General features: G+C 43.1%; 1 protein-coding gene across 3 annotated transcripts in view; it reads right to left on the bottom strand.

Moving 5' to 3' along the window:
* LOC124711958 (mucin-19-like) overlaps positions 1–18,641 on the bottom strand; it is a 534,229-nt gene that overhangs the window by 187,167 nt on the left and 328,421 nt on the right. For 2 of the 3 annotated variants that reach the window (XM_047242230.1, XM_047242231.1), the window contains exon 2: positions 6,932–6,994. The exons of the other annotated variant lie outside the window; for it this stretch is intronic. In XM_047242230.1, coding sequence (XP_047098186.1) covers positions 6,932–6,994 — 63 coding nt within the window. The remainder of the gene's footprint in view (positions 1–6,931; positions 6,995–18,641) is intronic. 3 annotated transcript variants of the gene reach the window in all.

The raw sequence follows: 18,641 nt of genomic DNA, 5'->3' as shown, positions 1-18,641 counted from the left end.
CATCTCCCTTTTACTCGCCTGAATATACGTCTCGCTCAGTTCCGCTTCCTATACACTACATTCTCGATTAAATCTCTAGTTTGTTCCCTAATATATTTGTCTTCCTGCCTCCCCAAATCATCACGCATTTCTTCATTACTCATTGATAACCGCAGCTATTAAATCTTTTTGCATTAAAAATGTGATGTCTCGCTGTTATTGTCGAAATTGGTGCTACACACTGCCAGAAAAACTTTTTGTTCGGTTACACTGCCCAGTTAGTTTCGAAACGTCTGGTACTCCATGACATTTTTAAACTTATTTTATTGTGCGACTAGTCGCTAACTTCGACTGCCTTACATACGAAAATTCAACTGGTTCAATGACTCCACTGTTAATTTCATCCATTGTCATAGGCGTCAGCAAGGGAAGGGAGTGGGTGCCAAGGGGGGAGGGGCATTGTCTATTCCTGGAATCTTGGTGAATCTACTTTTTATTTATTTCTAAATTCGCACGCGTTTCTACCCCTGACTGTCTGCGATCCCACTAAGCTACAGACTTCGGTTTCCCAATACTTTGGGCAATGCAATGCTGCAGCTTTAGAAATCAATCACACTGTATCATTTGAGTTTGTTTGGTTTTCGCTCTATTCAAGGGAAATTGCGTTTTCTTGCGATCCGTGTAGCACTGGAGAGGGAAGAGTATTAACTTGATATTTTCTGCAGATTATATTTCGTCCTATCAACAGCATTTTCTCAATCATTTTAATTTTTTTCTACAGTATATTTCAAATTTCCAGCGTCTACCTGAAGTTATTGTTATATAAATAAAAATACTTTTGGAGATCCCGGATTTCATCGTAAGTAGTATGAAATTCTAGATCGCAAAGTCAAAAGCATGTAACTCACATTCTGTTAATAACTTAAAAGGGTATACGTCGCATATACTAATAAAATACGTGTATAATTTAGGCATCAAAGTAACCTAGGTTAGAATCACTGAGTGGGCACTTATCAACTAAAGTGCGCTTCATTTATGTTGGCGGCCGAGTTTGGGTTCGTTCTGCGCATCTGACGTCACAAAACACAGCCAGCCAATGAACAGAGAACGACGTTGCCAGAGCTCGACTGCAATGCAGAGCACGGACGAGTGTCTTCAGTTTTAGAAACGTTCAGTCATAAATAAAGTAATTGAACAAAAGCAATGTCTTGATAGCAGACTTTCTTTTATACAAAGTTTGGAAAAAGCATTCTTTATACCAATTGCTTCATATTCTATTAATTAATGAAACCAAACAAGCAATAAGCTTTCTAATTAAGGCGATAGCAAGGAAAGGTATTTGTATCATTCTCACTAACCGCTTTTTCGCAATAAAGAACAGCGGTAATTGTTTATTTCCTATTGTACTTCGACGAAACGTGAGTAATTCATAGTGATACCAACAGTGTTTGTTGGTATTTTGCGTGATATTTTGAAGTCCTCCGGGAGTCCCATTGAATGGCGAGCTGCGTTAGCGTAATGGTTAATTATTGTGTGAGGCTGCCGAGCGAAAGGTTGTGTGTTCGAACTTTGATTGGTGCTTAATATTTTCTTTATTTTAAAAACAATATCGAAGTGTCTTACTTCACGAATTTTATTCGTTTAAATGTAATTTTTTGAAATTTCTTGTGGCAACTAAAATAGACCATACGGAAAGTATACCTCTGCAAACTCTTAAAAATTTCGTGCACTGGTTTACTACATCTAATGCTGCACAATAACTGCGTTGAACATCGAAACAAAATTAAGTCATTTATGGGGGGAAGGTATCAGCCAAGAAGATGTGTAAAAATCAAATTTTTGGGCCAAATAGTTTTTGTGAAATCGAATGATAAAGTGTGTCAAAGCAGTCGAAACACCATGTGTCTGCACAGGCGAACAGTGGAATGATGACAAAATCGCGCACATCGCGGAATGCGGGGAGCACGTCTCTGTAGCAGCGAAAGGGTTATTGCGGCCGTGATGGCTTTGACTTCCATAAACCGCGCTCCCTCCTAAACGTAAGTTTGCGAACTATACTATGGCGCTGCTTCTCTTGGCGCATACAACTGGCAACGCAGCAATCTCCCGCGTCTGGGCGGGCATGCGCGAACCGCCAAGATAAAAGAATTGAACTATAATTACTGTATACCTCCTCCTAAAAATCAATTTGCGAGAACGATACGTTGTCAAAATAACGAACCAGTTATATATAAAAACAGCAATTTCAGAATTTTGCCTCCTCTTTGATAATTTCTGGGGGCGCTCATGCCTATTATAAAATTTAGATGCGTTGATGTTACTGTCATTTCACATATTTTTCTGGCCAACTCGTAAGCTTGCTTATAACGAATTCCATTAGTTGTTGAAGCGCCTACTTTTTCCCTTCTAGTGCTAGTGTCGTAAGGTAAAATGTGATGGTTTAGGTATGTTCTACTAACCCTAGTTCCCTCTCCGTTTTTTCAGTTTAATGATCGGGAAACTCACTAAAGAAATGCTGAGTGTAATTCCGGTGATATGCAATGTCCTTGCTTCACTCCTCTTGCTCTCTCACTGCACTTTTCTACACTATCCTGCTAAAATCCAATTCATGTCCTTTGTTTATACTGGGTGTTACAAAAAGGTACGGCCAAACTTTCAGGAAACATTCCTCACACACAAAGAAAGAATATGTTATGTGGACATGTGTCCGGAAACGCTTACTTTCCATGTTAGAGCTCATTTTATTAGTTCTCTTCAAATCACATTAATCATGGGATGGAAACACACACGTGATGACTGGGTGTTGTGTGATGTCCTTAGGTTAGTTAGGTTTAAGTAGTTCTAAGTTATAGGGGACTGATGACCATAGATGCTAAGTCCCATAGTGTTCAGAGCCATTTGAACCATTTTTTTGGAAACACACAGCAACAGAACGTACCAGCGTGACTTCAAACACTTTGTTACACAAAATGTTCAAAATGTCCTCCGTCGCATGGAATCCCTGATGCGCTGATGCAGCCCTGGAGAATGGCGTATTGTATCACAGCCGTCCACAATACGAGCACGAAGAGTCTACATTTGGTACCGGGGTTGCGTAGACAAGACCTTTCAAATGCCCCCATAAATGAAAGTCAAGAGGGTTGAGGTCAGGAGAGCGTGGAGGCCATGGAATTGGCCCGCCTCTACCAATCCATCGGTCACCGAATCTGTTGTTGAGAAGTGTACGAACACTTCGACTGAAATGTGCAGGAGCTCCATCGTGCATGAATCACATGTTGTGTCGTACTTGTAAAGGCACATGTTCTAGCAGCACAGGTAGAGTATCCCGTAGGAAATCATGGCGGTGAATCGAGGAAGTACAGTACATACTGACGAAACTAAAATGAGCTCTAACATGGAAATTAAGCGTTTCCAGACACATGTCCACATAACATCTTTTCTTTATTTGTGTGTGAGGAATGTTTCCTGAAAGTTTGGCCGTACCTTTTTGTAACACCCTGTATCTGATTACTGTTGTTGGAGGAATGCTAATCCGGACCAGAGACTGCTCGCCTACAGTTCCTACACGAACTGCAGCTTGTGAGGGTAATATTTTTGACAAATATGGAAATCTGAGCAACATAACCGAAGCAGGCCTATAGGCTTTCGAAGTAGCCCAATAAAACAAAACATGTAGCCCCGGTGTACTACGAAGCGAGCGAAAATATTTTTTCGTCCTGTTGGTTTCTTTTTCCAGAACCAATCTAGTTTGTAAGTCTGTAATACATATTTTCATCGTAGTTTTGGAAAAAGACCGACCGCGACATCCAATAAAAAGCCGTTGAAACTTTTTCTACACAATTCTCGAACTCTATTTAGTTTTGTAAAATATTGTATACCAAGATGGTGCCTGTTCCACGGTTTCGTGATAAATAGGTGACTAACTCTGTTCCACAGCGTTTTTACTTGCACTTCTGAAACGCGTTGTTGGCACAAGTTTTATGTCAAGCTGTGTTCTCGGGGACGTGGGTGTATACTGACCCACGTAGGACGACTTGCTTGTCAGAAGCATTTAAATTACTTCGAAATTCGCACCATCTTTATTCTGCAACACTGGCACTCACACTTCACACCATGAAACATATCACTATATCACATGACTATCAACGTCCACCATTTCCTACACACACAGTTAACAACAGTGACTACGTCATTTTTATTAACGCAGTTCGCGTTAAGCTTACCCCCAGGAGGGCAAAACAAGATAATGGAAAAATATGCTAAATAAAACATCAACAAACATACAGTGGGATAGTGGAATAAAGTAACTGATAAATGATTATATTGCAGACTCTTAAGGAAAAATAACAAAACAATCACGGCTACAGTTACCGAAATGTGTACAGATGAAGGCACTAGTGTCATAAAAAATATAATGTGGCTCACGTCTTAGTGTAACCCTTCTGTAGTATCCGGAGTTACTTATTTATTCAATTAATCCTTACATCCCCGAGACTCCAAGGGTAACTGAGAACTGAACCAAGGATCTTTGTGTCAGTGGTCATCAAAGCAATACACACACTACGGAGGCGCCTAATAGAAACAGACTGGCTCGCTTTTGCATTTACAGCCAGATACTGTGAAACGTCGACTTGCCATGCAAGTAGCAAACACCTTCAAGGTGCTAATTATTGTTTTGCATCCTTTCTGAAGTAAGGGAAACAAATATGAATCGCATAGGTTCACACGTGGTGTTCCATTATTATTTCAGTTTTAACCATATCATGAATAGCTACATTTGTTTCAGGAAGAAAGAAAGAATGAAAGCAGCGGACGGAGGGGTTTGGCTACGATCACACGGGAACTGACATCTGACGAGCCAATCTGTTCAGAAAAGCGTGTTGGCACGTGTGTGGTCAGAGTGCAATTGACTTTATCAACCAATAAACGGTTATTGCCTCGGTTATTTCCGGCGGTTGGCTGATCTGGTGAGGGCAGCTAGCATCGTATTCCGGAGTCGACAGCGGTCCTCTAGTTGGGAGAAGAGCGTAAGGTCTACACCAGAGGCTCAAACTCTGCGGCGATAATCCGATGCGAATTCGTCTACCTTCGCTATCGGGTTGATAACAGTAGCCCTTTCCACTCAATATGTGCACTACACACAGGAGGCGGTTACTAGGATAACGGAGTACGCGTGGCGTGCTCTTTTGTTTTGGGTTGGGAGAGGGGGGGGGGGGAGAGAGAGAGGGGGGGGAGAGAGAGAGAGAGAGAGAGAGAGAGAGAGAGAGAGAGAGAGAGAGAGAGAGAGAGAGAGAGAGAGACTATCTTGGTATCAGTGATAAATTGCCAGTCGAAATAGAAGACAGATTCAACCACATTATTCTCACAGAACATTCGTCCTCGCAGATCAGAAAAAAAGGGTTGACATAACTGCAGGGGCATCCATGAATCCATGATAAGGTCCCAAAATTGTTATCGCTTATTGAAGGTAATATTGTCCACATATTCGGTTGAATCCAGAAGCCAACAACAGTGGAATATTGAATTCAGATTAGAATATTTACCGCCAAGGATAGGCTAGGGCCATTGGTAGTGGCAACGTATTCATTGCCGTAAAAAACTCTGTAGTATTTGGTGAGGTTATTACGTATTCCGAATGTGAAATAATCAGGCTGAAGCTAAGTATCAAGAACAGTCTTTTAGCGCGAATTTTTGTTCCTAAGCCCTAGTTCGCCGTTTTAAAAGATTATATTACATATGATAGGAAACAGCTTAGCTTTATAAATAACCACTGACTGTATCATCACGGAATCTTACCAATTAGTCAAGCACGTGCCCCACATTCACAATCAGAACAAACACCACTTGGTACGAAATTTAACTAAAGGTTCATTTACAGATATATTCCGCAAGGATTGTGGAGGACAGTACCTTGTGTATCACTGTAACTTAACCACTTTTCCGCTCCACTCGCAAATTGTTTGCGGGAAGAGCGATTGGTAGTAAGCCTCTGTGTGTTCTCAAAACTCTCTAATCTTATCTTCATGGTCTTTTCGCGAGATATACGTAGGACGAAGCAATATAACGATTGACTTTTCTAGGAACGTACGCTCTCAGAAATTTAACAGTAAACAACAAGGAATCCATAGCGTGTCTATTGCAGTGTCTGCCACAGGACCTGGCCGAGCATTTCCGTGACGCTTCCGCTCTTACTAAATCAACCTGTAACTAAACGCGCTTCTCTGGATCTCTGTTTCCTCTATCAATTTTAGGTGGATATCATACTGATCAGACATATTCAAGTACAGGTCGAACAAGGGTTTTGTAAGCTACCTCAATTATGGGTGACCTACAGGTGTGTAGATGCTAATGAATTTAAAATGACAATGGTATCTCACTGCTTTCATGAGTAGGTGGAAGTGAAGTACAGACGTTAACACTGCATGGAAATCAGCATGGGATCTAAATGCCGATGCACTCGTAAAACTGATACAGTTATTCGAATAACTGGATCTCTCCCCTCCACTTTCGATGTTTCGGGGAGCCTATGCCACGGCGCATGGCTACCACCGTCGAAGTGAAATGGAATGCAACACACTACTAAATAAATGTGTTATGATTGAATGTAGTATGTAGCAGTCCTCGACAAAATTGTTTGACTAAACATTTGGAACCATTACTTGTTTTAGAATACAGAATCATAAAGACTGTACGTTCTAATCAATTCCTAAACACCAGTCCCGATACAGGAATTATATCTCCGTCAACAATGTACCAGAGAACGAACGCAACAGCTTATATCTAATGGCAGGTACGTACTGAATGTATACTACAATTATTGGCGCTGTTACCTATAAAGTGACGGTATTTATAGTAGCATTCCCCGCTTACAGATTCTAAGATGCATTTACTTTAAAGTTATCAAACTAATTAAGTTTGTAATAGTTATATTAAATATTTAAATGCAACTTACTCGTGCAGAGGGAAAACTGACTCGCCTTCCGACTACGTCGAGACTCCGCTGTTGGCAACATACCTACAGACAGAAGGGAAAACATACGTTAGTAACAGCGCTGTACGAATACATAATACAGATACTGAAATACGTGGTTCAAACAGGTAATGTAACCTCACAATTAACATCGGTTTTACTAATGGTACTCCATAACAGCTGAAAGTGTGCATAGTCAAGGCTCACATGTTAAAGAGAACAGGCAAAAATTGCGAGGAAATTTGTGAATTCATATCAGTTTCACACTTTTTCGGAAACAAACATTTGACAGCAGAAGAGACAGAGACCTACATCAAACATAATTTAATCGAGATAAATATTTTCTTACAAGCAATAGAGATATCAAGGGCTGGTGAAGCTTCGCATAGATGCTCTCCTTCGAAGAGAGAGAGAGAGAGAGAGAGAGAGAGAGAGAGAGAGAGGTGTGTGTGTGTGTGTGTGTGTGTAAACCCAAATTTCTGGGGCTCAATTTTCAATCGGACCTGAAACTGTGTCTTTCACTTCTCCGTCTCTTTCAATGATTCTTCAGCGTGGAAAAGACCCATTGACACCACGTTTCAGAGTCGCCTTAAACTGCAGGTTCCCTATAACTGGCTGGGTAAGTCAGGAGGAAGGTAAGGGGATACAACGTCCTGTAGGATCGCGGTTAGTAGAAGCACTACGATGTTCAAAACAACCTTCGGGTTGAGGAGAGAGTTGCCTACGTTAATGTCCTGTATGTCTCCTTAAAATAATGAGAAATTTTGTTCTTGGTCATGATCGCTCATGTAGTAGTAATAATAAGAAGTCAACTCATCACTTGATTAAGTCCATTCGTTCTCAGCTGAGCATTACGATGTAAAATCGCACTATCCTTATGGTATCGTCGTTGCAATTGGGAAATAAATCCGAGTATCTTTTAGTATTTATTTAATAGAAGACCATATTAAGAACTGAATAGTCTCTAGCAGCCCTGAAGGCCTTTTACAACCGGATAAATAAAAAGTAGCTGGAGTACTGCAAAAATTAGCACTTATTGGGCGAGTAATTCATGTTTTTTCTTAAGGTATTGTCTCTGAAATGTAAGAGGCGTTTAAAAAGACAGGAGCCGGAGGCATAATTACAGAAACCAGTACCTGTAAGTTAAAAGTACTGACCCTGGTCTGTTGAGACCCTTGCCCCACTGTGACACAAGGCGGTGAATGGCTGTCTCATAAAATTCCCGGGGCTGCGATGTTAACTAGTTCCGCAAGTACAGTTGGAGGTCGTCGTCTGAGGTGAATCGTTTGCCCCTCAGAACCTTTTTGAGGTGGCCAAAAATGGCGTAATCACATGGAGAGAAGTCAGGACTGTATGGAAGGTGGCCGAGAACCTCCCATTTGAATTTTTGCAGGAGTGCAGCGACTGCGTTGGCCAAATGAAGTTTTGCACTGTCGTGGAGCAGAATGACCCCACAGGGGAGATTGCCTGGTCGTTTTGATTTGATCGCTTGGAGAAGGGTGGTCAAGGTTTGCGAGTAACGCTGGGCATTCACTGTTGTCCCGTGCTGCAGGAACTGAATCAGAAGGGGGCCATTTTTTGTCCTCTTAAGAAGGCTCTCAGAGGCAACGATTCAAGTTGGACGACGACGTCCAGCCGTACGTGCGGAACTCAACATCGTAGCCCAGGGAATTTTGTGAGACTAGTGTCTTAACAGCCAGGGTCAATACATCTAAAATACATGTACTGATTTCTGTAATTATGCCTCCGGCTCGTTTCTTTCTGAATGTCCCTTATACATATTCACATTAGAAGTTAGTCACGTAAGGCTTATGAAATAGACGAAGTGATCTCATATCAACGGGTACTCTAGGTATGATCACATTAAGCAATTGAAAGAATGTTTAACAAGCGTTGGTGCCCCGTTTGTTGATTATAATAAAAACAGTTGACGAAGAAACTTTCAAGGTAATGCAAATGGAAGTGGAATAACACTAAGACCTCGTATATCACTGTGGGGTAAGAGCCAAGACAGCTGGCCGTGACAGACATCTTGGCGTTTGTGATCCACACGTTGGTTTGGTCTAAAAGTTGTTTGTGTCATCGCAATCCGTATACACCGACGGGATATACTTACTGGGAATTTAGTTTTATGCGAAGTGTAACGGTTCTGTGTGTCTCACCTTAATTTATGATTTGCATTATTTCGCAATTTTTATTACTGATTTATGATCACTGACTTCCAGTAACTACTATATTCTCAGGTTTTCTATGCGTGACTGATCAATGGCGTTCTTTCGAGTTGTTGGTTTCATTTTACGCACAATATTTCGGCAACAGGCCCAACTGTCGTCTTCAGATGCTGCGAGCTGTGCTGTAATGCCAGGCGGGTCTGGCGTACAACACAGAATAGGAAACTTCGGTTGAATACCCGAAAGCATACCATAACATCAACACGATTTTTCATTCCATATAAATTTTCATTTCTGTAATGGTGTGCTTTAAAATGTGGAGGCCTGAAGAGACAGGAACGAACATCTTTCCCAGACAATGCCGTCCCAGAGTCATTTTAATGGTTTGAGGTTGGGTAGTCGGCATGTCAATGACAGTATTTCACAATGAAAGAACTAGAGAGCCAACAAGAGCGTCATAAGGCATTAACGCTAGTCCGTGGAGAACCTCAAACTGCCTGGGGGCAAGATAGCACTTGGAATCACAGTCAGGGACACTATGTGTCACCCCAGCATGGTCCCCACACACTACTGCAGTGTCCACACCTACAGGCCAGACCCAGCTTGTATTTTTGTGTAACAAAAGACAGGAAGACAAACCTGACTTAGACTTATTCGATGACAGCATTAAAACGAGTTTCTCAAGGGTAACTGACAAACTGGAAGCTCGAGAGTACACAGAAACTATATAGTACGGATCAGAAATTTCAAAAAATCGTTGAGTGATGCGTTCTGAGGATTTTAGCACAAGTGACCCAAGTTGTCCGGTGGTCCGTTATAGAGTAATAATATAATTACGATTTATTTGGTTTGTTACCGCTGTCATTCTCGTTCCTGTAAAAGTATCATCACAACAGTTGATTAGGCCTACAATATGTCACAGTCAAAATGTACACAGAACAATGCAACAACCCTCATACGAAACACTGCGCTGTGGTTTGATTTGCGTCGCCGCAAGAACAAAGAATAGCGTCGTGGGGTCGCTCTTCCATAGCATTCAATGAACGCTTGCACTAACTGCATATTGGCCAATTCTTCCTCAGTAAACCTATCCATACAGCTGTTAACATACTAATAACACTGTTGGAGAAAGAAACTCAAGACAGAACTAAGAAATACTGAATTCAAATTTAAAGGCAATAACTTGAAGACAGTACTATTGTCAACAGCTAGTACCGCAAGTGAACGTGAACTAACCTCCCGGCGCATACCGTCGGCACTGTACAGTTGTGCAGTATTTTCGGCCTAATACAGAAACGTAGCTGGCAATACAACAATACTTTGGCCATGAACTTTCTTTTGTATGCTTGTTCTTCTGCTAGTAAATAATTCCATTGGCGAGATGATGAATCCTACCTGGCCAATCAGATATACACAGGTGACAAAGGTCTAGGGATAGCGATAAGCATATACAGGGTGTTTGGGGAGGAAGGGTCAATATTTAAAACAGTTATAGTATAAGTAATCTGAACAAAAAAATGTATATGAACGTAGGTCCGCAAATATTTCGGTAGAGACACATGGGTATTGAAAGGAACTTTAATTCTGCAAAACTGATGTGCACAACGTGAACGTATACGCAATACAACTGGACCGTAACGTGATTTTCTAGCAAAAAATGTTTACGCTATGCAACCTACTACGTATAATGGTCATGTGACGTACGTAGTACAATCACCCGTTGTTTGCGCAGTTGTGCCGTGTAAGCCGCATTGTGTAGTGTACAGGAAACGGGTCTGTAAGTTGTGTAGTGTATGGTGTTAACCGTGTTCGTACAAGCGCTGCTAACAATGCCACACGTCTGCAGTAATGAGGAATACGCATATATGGCGTATGTTTATGGCTTCTCCGACGGTAGTCCTACCGCTGCAAGAGAAGAATACCACAGGCGCTTTCCGACTCTACGATTACCTGATCGCAGGGTGTTTACCAAAGTGTTTATCACTGTGCGTGCAACAGGCTCTGTTCCAAGTAGGCACTTTTCGTCCGAGCGTGCACGTCAACAAACTTTGCAAGAAAAGAAAGAAATTATCGCAAGTGTTGAGCGAAGTCCCAGTACGAGCATACGAAGAATGTCTCTGGGTATGAATATCATACAGATACGTGTATGGGAAACATTACATGCGGAAAACCTGTATCCATATCACGTACAGCGTGTAGAAAATCTACACGTTGGCGACAATGCCCAACGACTTCAATTCTGTCACTGGGTAATTGAGAATGGTCATTTGCTTCCATACATACTATTCACTGACGAAGACCAGTTTTCACGGCATGGAATAAACACCACACGCAATAATCATCGATGGTCACGAAGAAATACACACGCTTCAGTGGATAGCAGTTTCCAAGTACGTTTTGCCATAAATGTTTGGTGTGGCATGATCGGTAACCTTTTGATAGGTTCATTTATTATCAATCAGCGATTGACGGGAGAGAGGTACCTGCATTTTTTGGAAATTTAATTTGTGGAACTATTGGAAGGAAAGCGAACTGGAATGTACTTTCAACATGAATGTGCCCCCTTCACATGTTACCTTGCATGTAGGAACCATCTCAACCGCGCCTACCCTAATCGCAGGACTGGCCGTGGCGGTGCTATTAACTGGCCTCCAAGATCACCTGACCTTACACCTTTAGATTTCTGTTTATGGGGTTGGATGAAATCACAGGCGCACAAAGTGACGGTAAGTACACGAGGTGAACTGCTTCGACGCACCACGGACGCTGCTGAATTGATTAGGAACCAACCACAGGCAATTGAACAAGCAACACAACATGTTATCGCTTGAGCGCGAAAGTGCATTGCCGTTCATGGTGGGATATTCGAACCTGTTCTGTGAACTATACAACATCTGCACGATAAGTGTTAACGCCGTTTGTAAAAGACTTAGTCTTTTTCAACTGTATACATGTAACAAGCATGTTGTAATGCGTAATGTACTAAATGCAAAGTAAATAAACATTATGTAAAAATGTGTAATATAACTGTACTTCTCTGTAACATTGTTTTCAAGACAATCATGTTACGGTCCAGTTGTACTGCGTACACATTCACGTTGTGCACATAAATTTTGCAGAATTGAAGTTCCTTTCAATACCCATACCTACCTAACGAAGCATTTGGGGACCTCTGTTCATACAACGTTTTTTGTTCAGAATTACTTATACTATCACTGTGTAAAATATTGACCTTTCCTCCCCGAACACACTGCAAACAGATGGCGGGAGCACCGCGTAGACAAGGTATAAATGGGCAGTGCATTGCCGGAGCTGTCGTTTGTACTCTGGTGATTCAGTGAAAGGTTTCCCACGTGATTATGGCCGCACAACAGGGATTCAGAGACTGAACGCGGAATTGTAGTTGGTGCTAGACGCATGTGACATTCAATTCGCAAAATTGTTAGAGAATTCAATTTACCGAGATCCACAGTGTCAAGAGAGTGCTGAGAATACCTAATTTCAGGCATTTCTTCACACCACGGGCAACGCATCGGTCGACGGCCTTCATTTAACGACCGAAAGCAGTGGTGTTTGTGTAGAGTTGTCAGTGCTAACAGACAAGCAACATTGAGTGACATAACCGCAGAAATCAATGTGGGACGTAACAGTAACGTATCCGTTAGGGCAGTTCGGCGAAATTTGGCGTTAATCGTTTGCGGCACCAGACGCGTATACATTTGCTATCAGCACGAAATCGCCCGCAGTGCCTCTCCTGGACTCGTGACCATATCGGTTGCACTCTAGATGACTGGAAAACCGTGACCTGGTCAGATGAGACCCGACTTCCATTGGTAAGGGCTGATGGTAGGGTTCGAGTGTGACACAGACCTCACTAAGCCATGGATTCAACTTACCAACAAGGCGATGAGCAAGCTTGTTGTGATTCCATAATAGTGTGGGGTACGTTTACACGGAATGGAGGGGGTCATCTGGTCCAAATGAACCTATCACTGACCAGAAATGATTAGTTCTGCCACCTGAAGTAGATTTGCAGCCGTTCGGGAAATTCATGTTCCCAAACAAGTCACTGGGAAACAACTGCTCGCTAAGCCATGGACCCAAGTTGTCAATAAAGCACTGTACAAGCTGCATAATAGTGTGGGCAGTGTTTACATGGAATGGACTGGAACCTCTGGTCCAGCTAAACCGATCATTGACTGGCAATCGTTATGTCTGACTACTTTTAGACCATCTGCGGCCGTTCATGGACGTCGTGTTCCCAAACAACGAAGAAATGTTTATGGATAACAATGAATCATGTCACCTGACGGCAGTTGTTCGCAGTTAGTTTGAACAACATTATGGGCAACTCGAGCGAATGATTTGATCGAGCCGGCCGGTGTGGCCGAGCGGTTCTAAGCGCTTTAGTCTGGAACCGCGCCACCTCTACGGTCGCAGGTTCGAATCCTGCCTCGGGCATGGATGTGTGTGATGTCATTAGGTTGGTTAGGTTTAAGTAGTTCTAAGTTCTAGGGGGACTGATGACCTCAGATGTTAAGTCCCATACTGCTCAGAGCCATTTGATTTGACCGTCAAGATGGCCCGACATGAATAAACATTTATGGGCAAAATTTCGAAACGTCAACTCGTGCACAAAATACTGCACCAGAACTTTTACGGATGGCTATAGTGGCAGTATTGCTCAATATTTCTGCAGGGGACTTCTAACACTTGTTGAGTCCATGAGACATGCTACACGAAGGCCCATGACTTGTCACATCAATGTATGGACACACACACACACACACACACACACACACACACACACACACACACACACACACACACACACACACACAACATATATCCCCCCTGTGTGGCATATATCAATGTTAGGCTTCATGAGAAACAGGCCCTTCGACGTCTGCTAGGAGGTCATGTATGCGACGAACCAGGATGTCACGTAACCGATGGCTGTCACTCAGAGCCATTGGCGCTAACGCTGGAGGTCCTACCCATATAGGCCACAGCCACCTCTACACCAGGCGCAGCATTTAAGCGCACAATGCCTGCCGCCCGGACAATCAGTTAACACGAGCATGCTCAGAGCCTTCATTGCGAGCACACCGTACGCGTTGACTGGCAATGACAAACACTGAAGTAATGGCCACTGTTCTCTTTCTCTCCCAGGAAAAGCATATACACAACTGGCCATTAAAATTGCTACACCACGAAGATGACGTGCTACAGACGAGAAATTTAACCGACAGGAAGAAGATGCTGTGACGCAAATGATTAGCTTTTCAGAGCATTCGCACAAGGTTGGCGCCAGTGGTAACATCTACAACATGCTGACATGAGGAAAGTTTCCAACCGATTTCTCATACAGTAACAGCAGTTGTCCGGCGTTGCCTGGTGAAACGTCGTTGTGATGCGTCGTGTAAGGAGGAGAAATGCGTACCATCGCGTTTCCGACTTTCATAAAGGTCGGATTGTAGCCTATCGCGATTGCGGTTTATCGTATCGCGACATTGCTGCTCGCGTTGGTCGAGATCCAATGACTGTTAGCAGAATACGGAATCGGTGGGTTCAGGAGGGTAATATGGAACGCCGTGCTGGATCCCAATGGCCTCTTATCACTAGCATCGAAATGACAGGCATCTTATCATCATGGCTGTAACGGATCGTGCACCCACGTCTCGATCCCTGAGTCAACAGATGGTGACGTTTGTAAGACAACAACCATCTGCACGAACAGTTCGACGAAATTTGCAGCAGCATGGACTATCAGCTCGGAGACCATGGCTGCGACTACCCTTGACGCTGCATCACATACAGGAGTGCCTGCGGTGGTGTACTCAACGACGAACCTGGGTGCACCAATGGCGAAACGTCATTTTTTTCGGATGAATCCAGGTTCTGTTTAAAGCATCATGATGGTCGCATCCGTGTTTAGTGACATCGCGGTGAACGCACACTGAAGGCGTATATTCGTCATCGCCATACTGGTGTATCACCCGGCGTGATGGTATGGGGTGCCATTGGTTACACGCCTCGGTCACCTCTTGTTCGCACTGACGGCACTTTGAACAGTGGACGTTACATTTGTGTTAGTACCCGCGGCTCTACCCTTCATTCGATCCCTGCAAAACTCTGCATTTCAGTACGATAATACACGACCGCATGTTGCAGGTCCTGTACGGGTCTTTCTGGATACAGAAAATGTTCGACTGCTGCCCCGGCCAGCACGTTCTCCAGATCTCTGACCAGTTGAAAACGTCTGGTCAATGGTGGCCGAGCAACTGGCTCGTCACAATAAGCCAGTCGCTACTCTTGATGAACTGTGGTATCGTGTTGAAGCTGCATGGGCAGCTGTACCTGTACACGCCATCCAAGCTCTGTTTGACTCAATGCCCAGGCGTATCAAGGCCGTTATTACGGCCAGAGGTGATTGTTCTTGGTACTGATTTCTCAGGATCTATGCACCCAAATTGCGTGAAAATGTAATCACATGCCAGTTCTAGTATAATATATTTATCCAATGAATACCCGTTTATCATCTGCATAGTTTTTTGGTGTAGCAGTTTTAATGGCCAGCAGTGTGTAAACACCAATTACGATGGGTGATTTATCTTAACTGCGTTTTGTAATCAGTAACCAAAATCAACTTGCCATACCGCGAAAGCGGAATATTCAAGGGAAATAAAACAACTGTAATGGATTTTATTTAAATGCCACTTTGTATCACTAGCTACAAAATTATGTCCAATAAATGTAATTAGCAATAATTAGCTTCCATACGTGTAGCTTAACTAATTGCATAAATGGCGCAACGTGGGGCTAAATTAATTCTGCTACTGTGGCTGTATTAGCGTGAGAAATAAGTCCATTATTTCAGAGCGAGAAGGTTGCTAACAGATAATTTTATCGGTGTGAAAATTCGGAGGTAATCCGCTGAAACATGCGAATGGTGATTTTTTTAATTTCTGGATGGAGTAATACTGGAGGGCACTTTACGGCTACAGTTGGTCATCGCTTACTCTCACGACCAGAGTCATTGCCGTTAGCTGCCTGGTCCAGTCCTGCCCGCCCACGACCACGCAGGCTTCGGGCTCCGGCCGCCGATGCAGCCGTCTCTGAGCTGCACTGTGGAAGCCGCGCGACGACCGACGCTGCACGCCGCGCAGCCGCGTCCCCTGCTGGCGAAATACACTCTTGTATCCCAGGGAAAGACAGCCGGCCGTCCCTCTCAAAGACGTCCATATTTATCACCAGACAAAGTGACCTAGAGATGGCACTCGTTTGAGTAGGATTATTATTGTGGCTACTGGGTCAGACATTTCAGAGTAAAGCAATAATGTGAACTTGTAAAGGGTAACCACCATCATTTCAGGTGTAGACCTAAATGGAAAATTCAGTTGCAAAACGAAGGAATGATGACGCACATGGCATTTTAAAAGAAGAGTGATGCGATTTAGCAACTTTTATTTATTGACGACCACACACCAAAAAACAAATTTCAAAATACAAATCCGGAATGCTTCTTCGCTACGTTTTTTTATACTATTACAGTTGCTGTTTGACAGTCATAAAACAATCTAGAATGTACTGCAACATGCATCCCTGGGAAGGAATGTTTGTTGACAGAATAGTGTAGCCTGAAGTTAACCGCAATGCCGTTAGAACACTTCTCAGTCCAACACGAAGTTGAAACGTGTTCGCAGTTACAAATATTATACGAGAATGACTACTATGAAAATTTGTGCTAGACCGCAACTCAAACCAGGATTTCCCGTTTCATGCGAGCGGTCGCAACTGCTTTGGCCATCCGTATACACATCATGGCCAGACTCAAACTTCTGTATGTCGACGTTCATGCGTCACAACCTGTATTCGTACGGAGTATGTAATTCCCGTACAGAGGAGGAGACTTTACTAAAAAGTGCTGTTATGAAGAACAATGCGCATGTCCGAAGGAACACTGCATCGTTCTTCTTAACACACAGGCACTGTGATATCCTGTTTAACAGAAAGGTTTATGTCTATTGAGCAGTGGCGCGGCTGGCTCCAGTGTTTTCGCACTTAGAATGGCATCGCTGCCATCGATCATAGGGTCACCATCTTTGCCTTCCGCGATTCAGGCCGGTGGTCGGGTGGTTAACGGGGAGAGAAAACAGACACCGGAGTTGTGATTCGCAGGGTCGGAGGTGGCTTGTTAACGTTTACCGTGAGACCTGTGGTACGACGCCTGTACGCGATGGGCAGGGTCAGCGAGCGATCCCGGCAGTGACTTGACGGGACTTCGGGTTTGGTATCGCGGTAGTGCACTGTCGTGTTTCGGGGCTTTTCTGCTGCGAGGGCATGTATAGGTTCTTATTACTGGTCATTGAAACTGAGATGTGTCTATGGCGTGACGGAGGAAATGTGTGATGCTCGCCACTGTTGCATGTGAAAACGCTTCGTCTGCCTTGTGTCTGTGCAGAAAATTATGTGAAGTAAATAGCTGATAGCACGGCGACGACTTGCTCTCACGTGTTGTTGAATATATTTCGGAATTACTGAATGGTGAAGATATCCCACTTGTAAAGCAAATGAAGACATTTGCACCATACTAAGGTACTGTTTTATTCTCCTTAAATCGATGTCAGTTGTATGTGCGTTTATATGCCCTTCTTTAGTTGCAGAAGTTATAGAAGTGTGTAAACAGAGTGCTATGTGGAAATGGATGTAAAGTTGAAACCCTTCCAATAAGTGATTACACTCGAACGCTGTATTACTAAAGGTGCCTTTCGATACCAGCACCTACCTTGGATAATAAGTGTTATTCGGAGGTTGTCATGGTACTTAAGTAATTATTATACACAAATTGTTTATTCTGATTAAACTAAACTGGAGATGTAAGGTCGGTTGTGTGCCGCTGTAAATTACTATTGTCTCCTCTGTGTGGCAGCCTAGCATTGTCAGTGGCTTCAATCATTATTCCTGTCATATTTAGAGTTTTGTATTCGCGGGTTTGTATGAGCTCAAGCAACACCGACTCAAAGGAAGGCCTCGGCGCTTGTTCGTGACGTCACGTCAGCTAGGCACGGCGAACGCCAGGTCTGTTGCAGGCATACTCATAATGGTGGTGTCTCCCTCCCTGACACAGGACAATGTGAAACTATTGGCGGTAGTTGACCAACACACGTTATTCTGAGAGATTTCTGCAACCAATTAATTGTGCAATTCATTACACTTCTTTACAAATAGTGTACTCCTGAAATTTCCACCTGATTTGAGAATTGACGTACATGGTCCAGCAGCAACAGAATTCGTGCTTCTTTACCTTATTTGTAAATCTGAGGAAGTTACGTTTGTACTGGGTTGCTTTTACATGAAACTGTAAACATATTGATGCTCTTCTTTAGGTATCTTAGTTAACTATGGGGTGAGGAGCACTGAATGTTAATGAAATATCTTGCTATTGTACACGTTGGGGGAGGGGGTGGGGGACAGAAGAAGAGGCAAAAGAGAGATACTTGTTTTATCAAATAAAATTT

This window comes from Schistocerca piceifrons, chromosome 8 (assembly GCF_021461385.2).
Source record: "Schistocerca piceifrons isolate TAMUIC-IGC-003096 chromosome 8, iqSchPice1.1, whole genome shotgun sequence".
Taxonomy (NCBI): domain Eukaryota; kingdom Metazoa; phylum Arthropoda; class Insecta; order Orthoptera; family Acrididae; genus Schistocerca; species Schistocerca piceifrons.
Note: the sequence above shows the minus strand (reverse complement) of the source record. Positions and strands in the feature narration are given on the sequence as shown.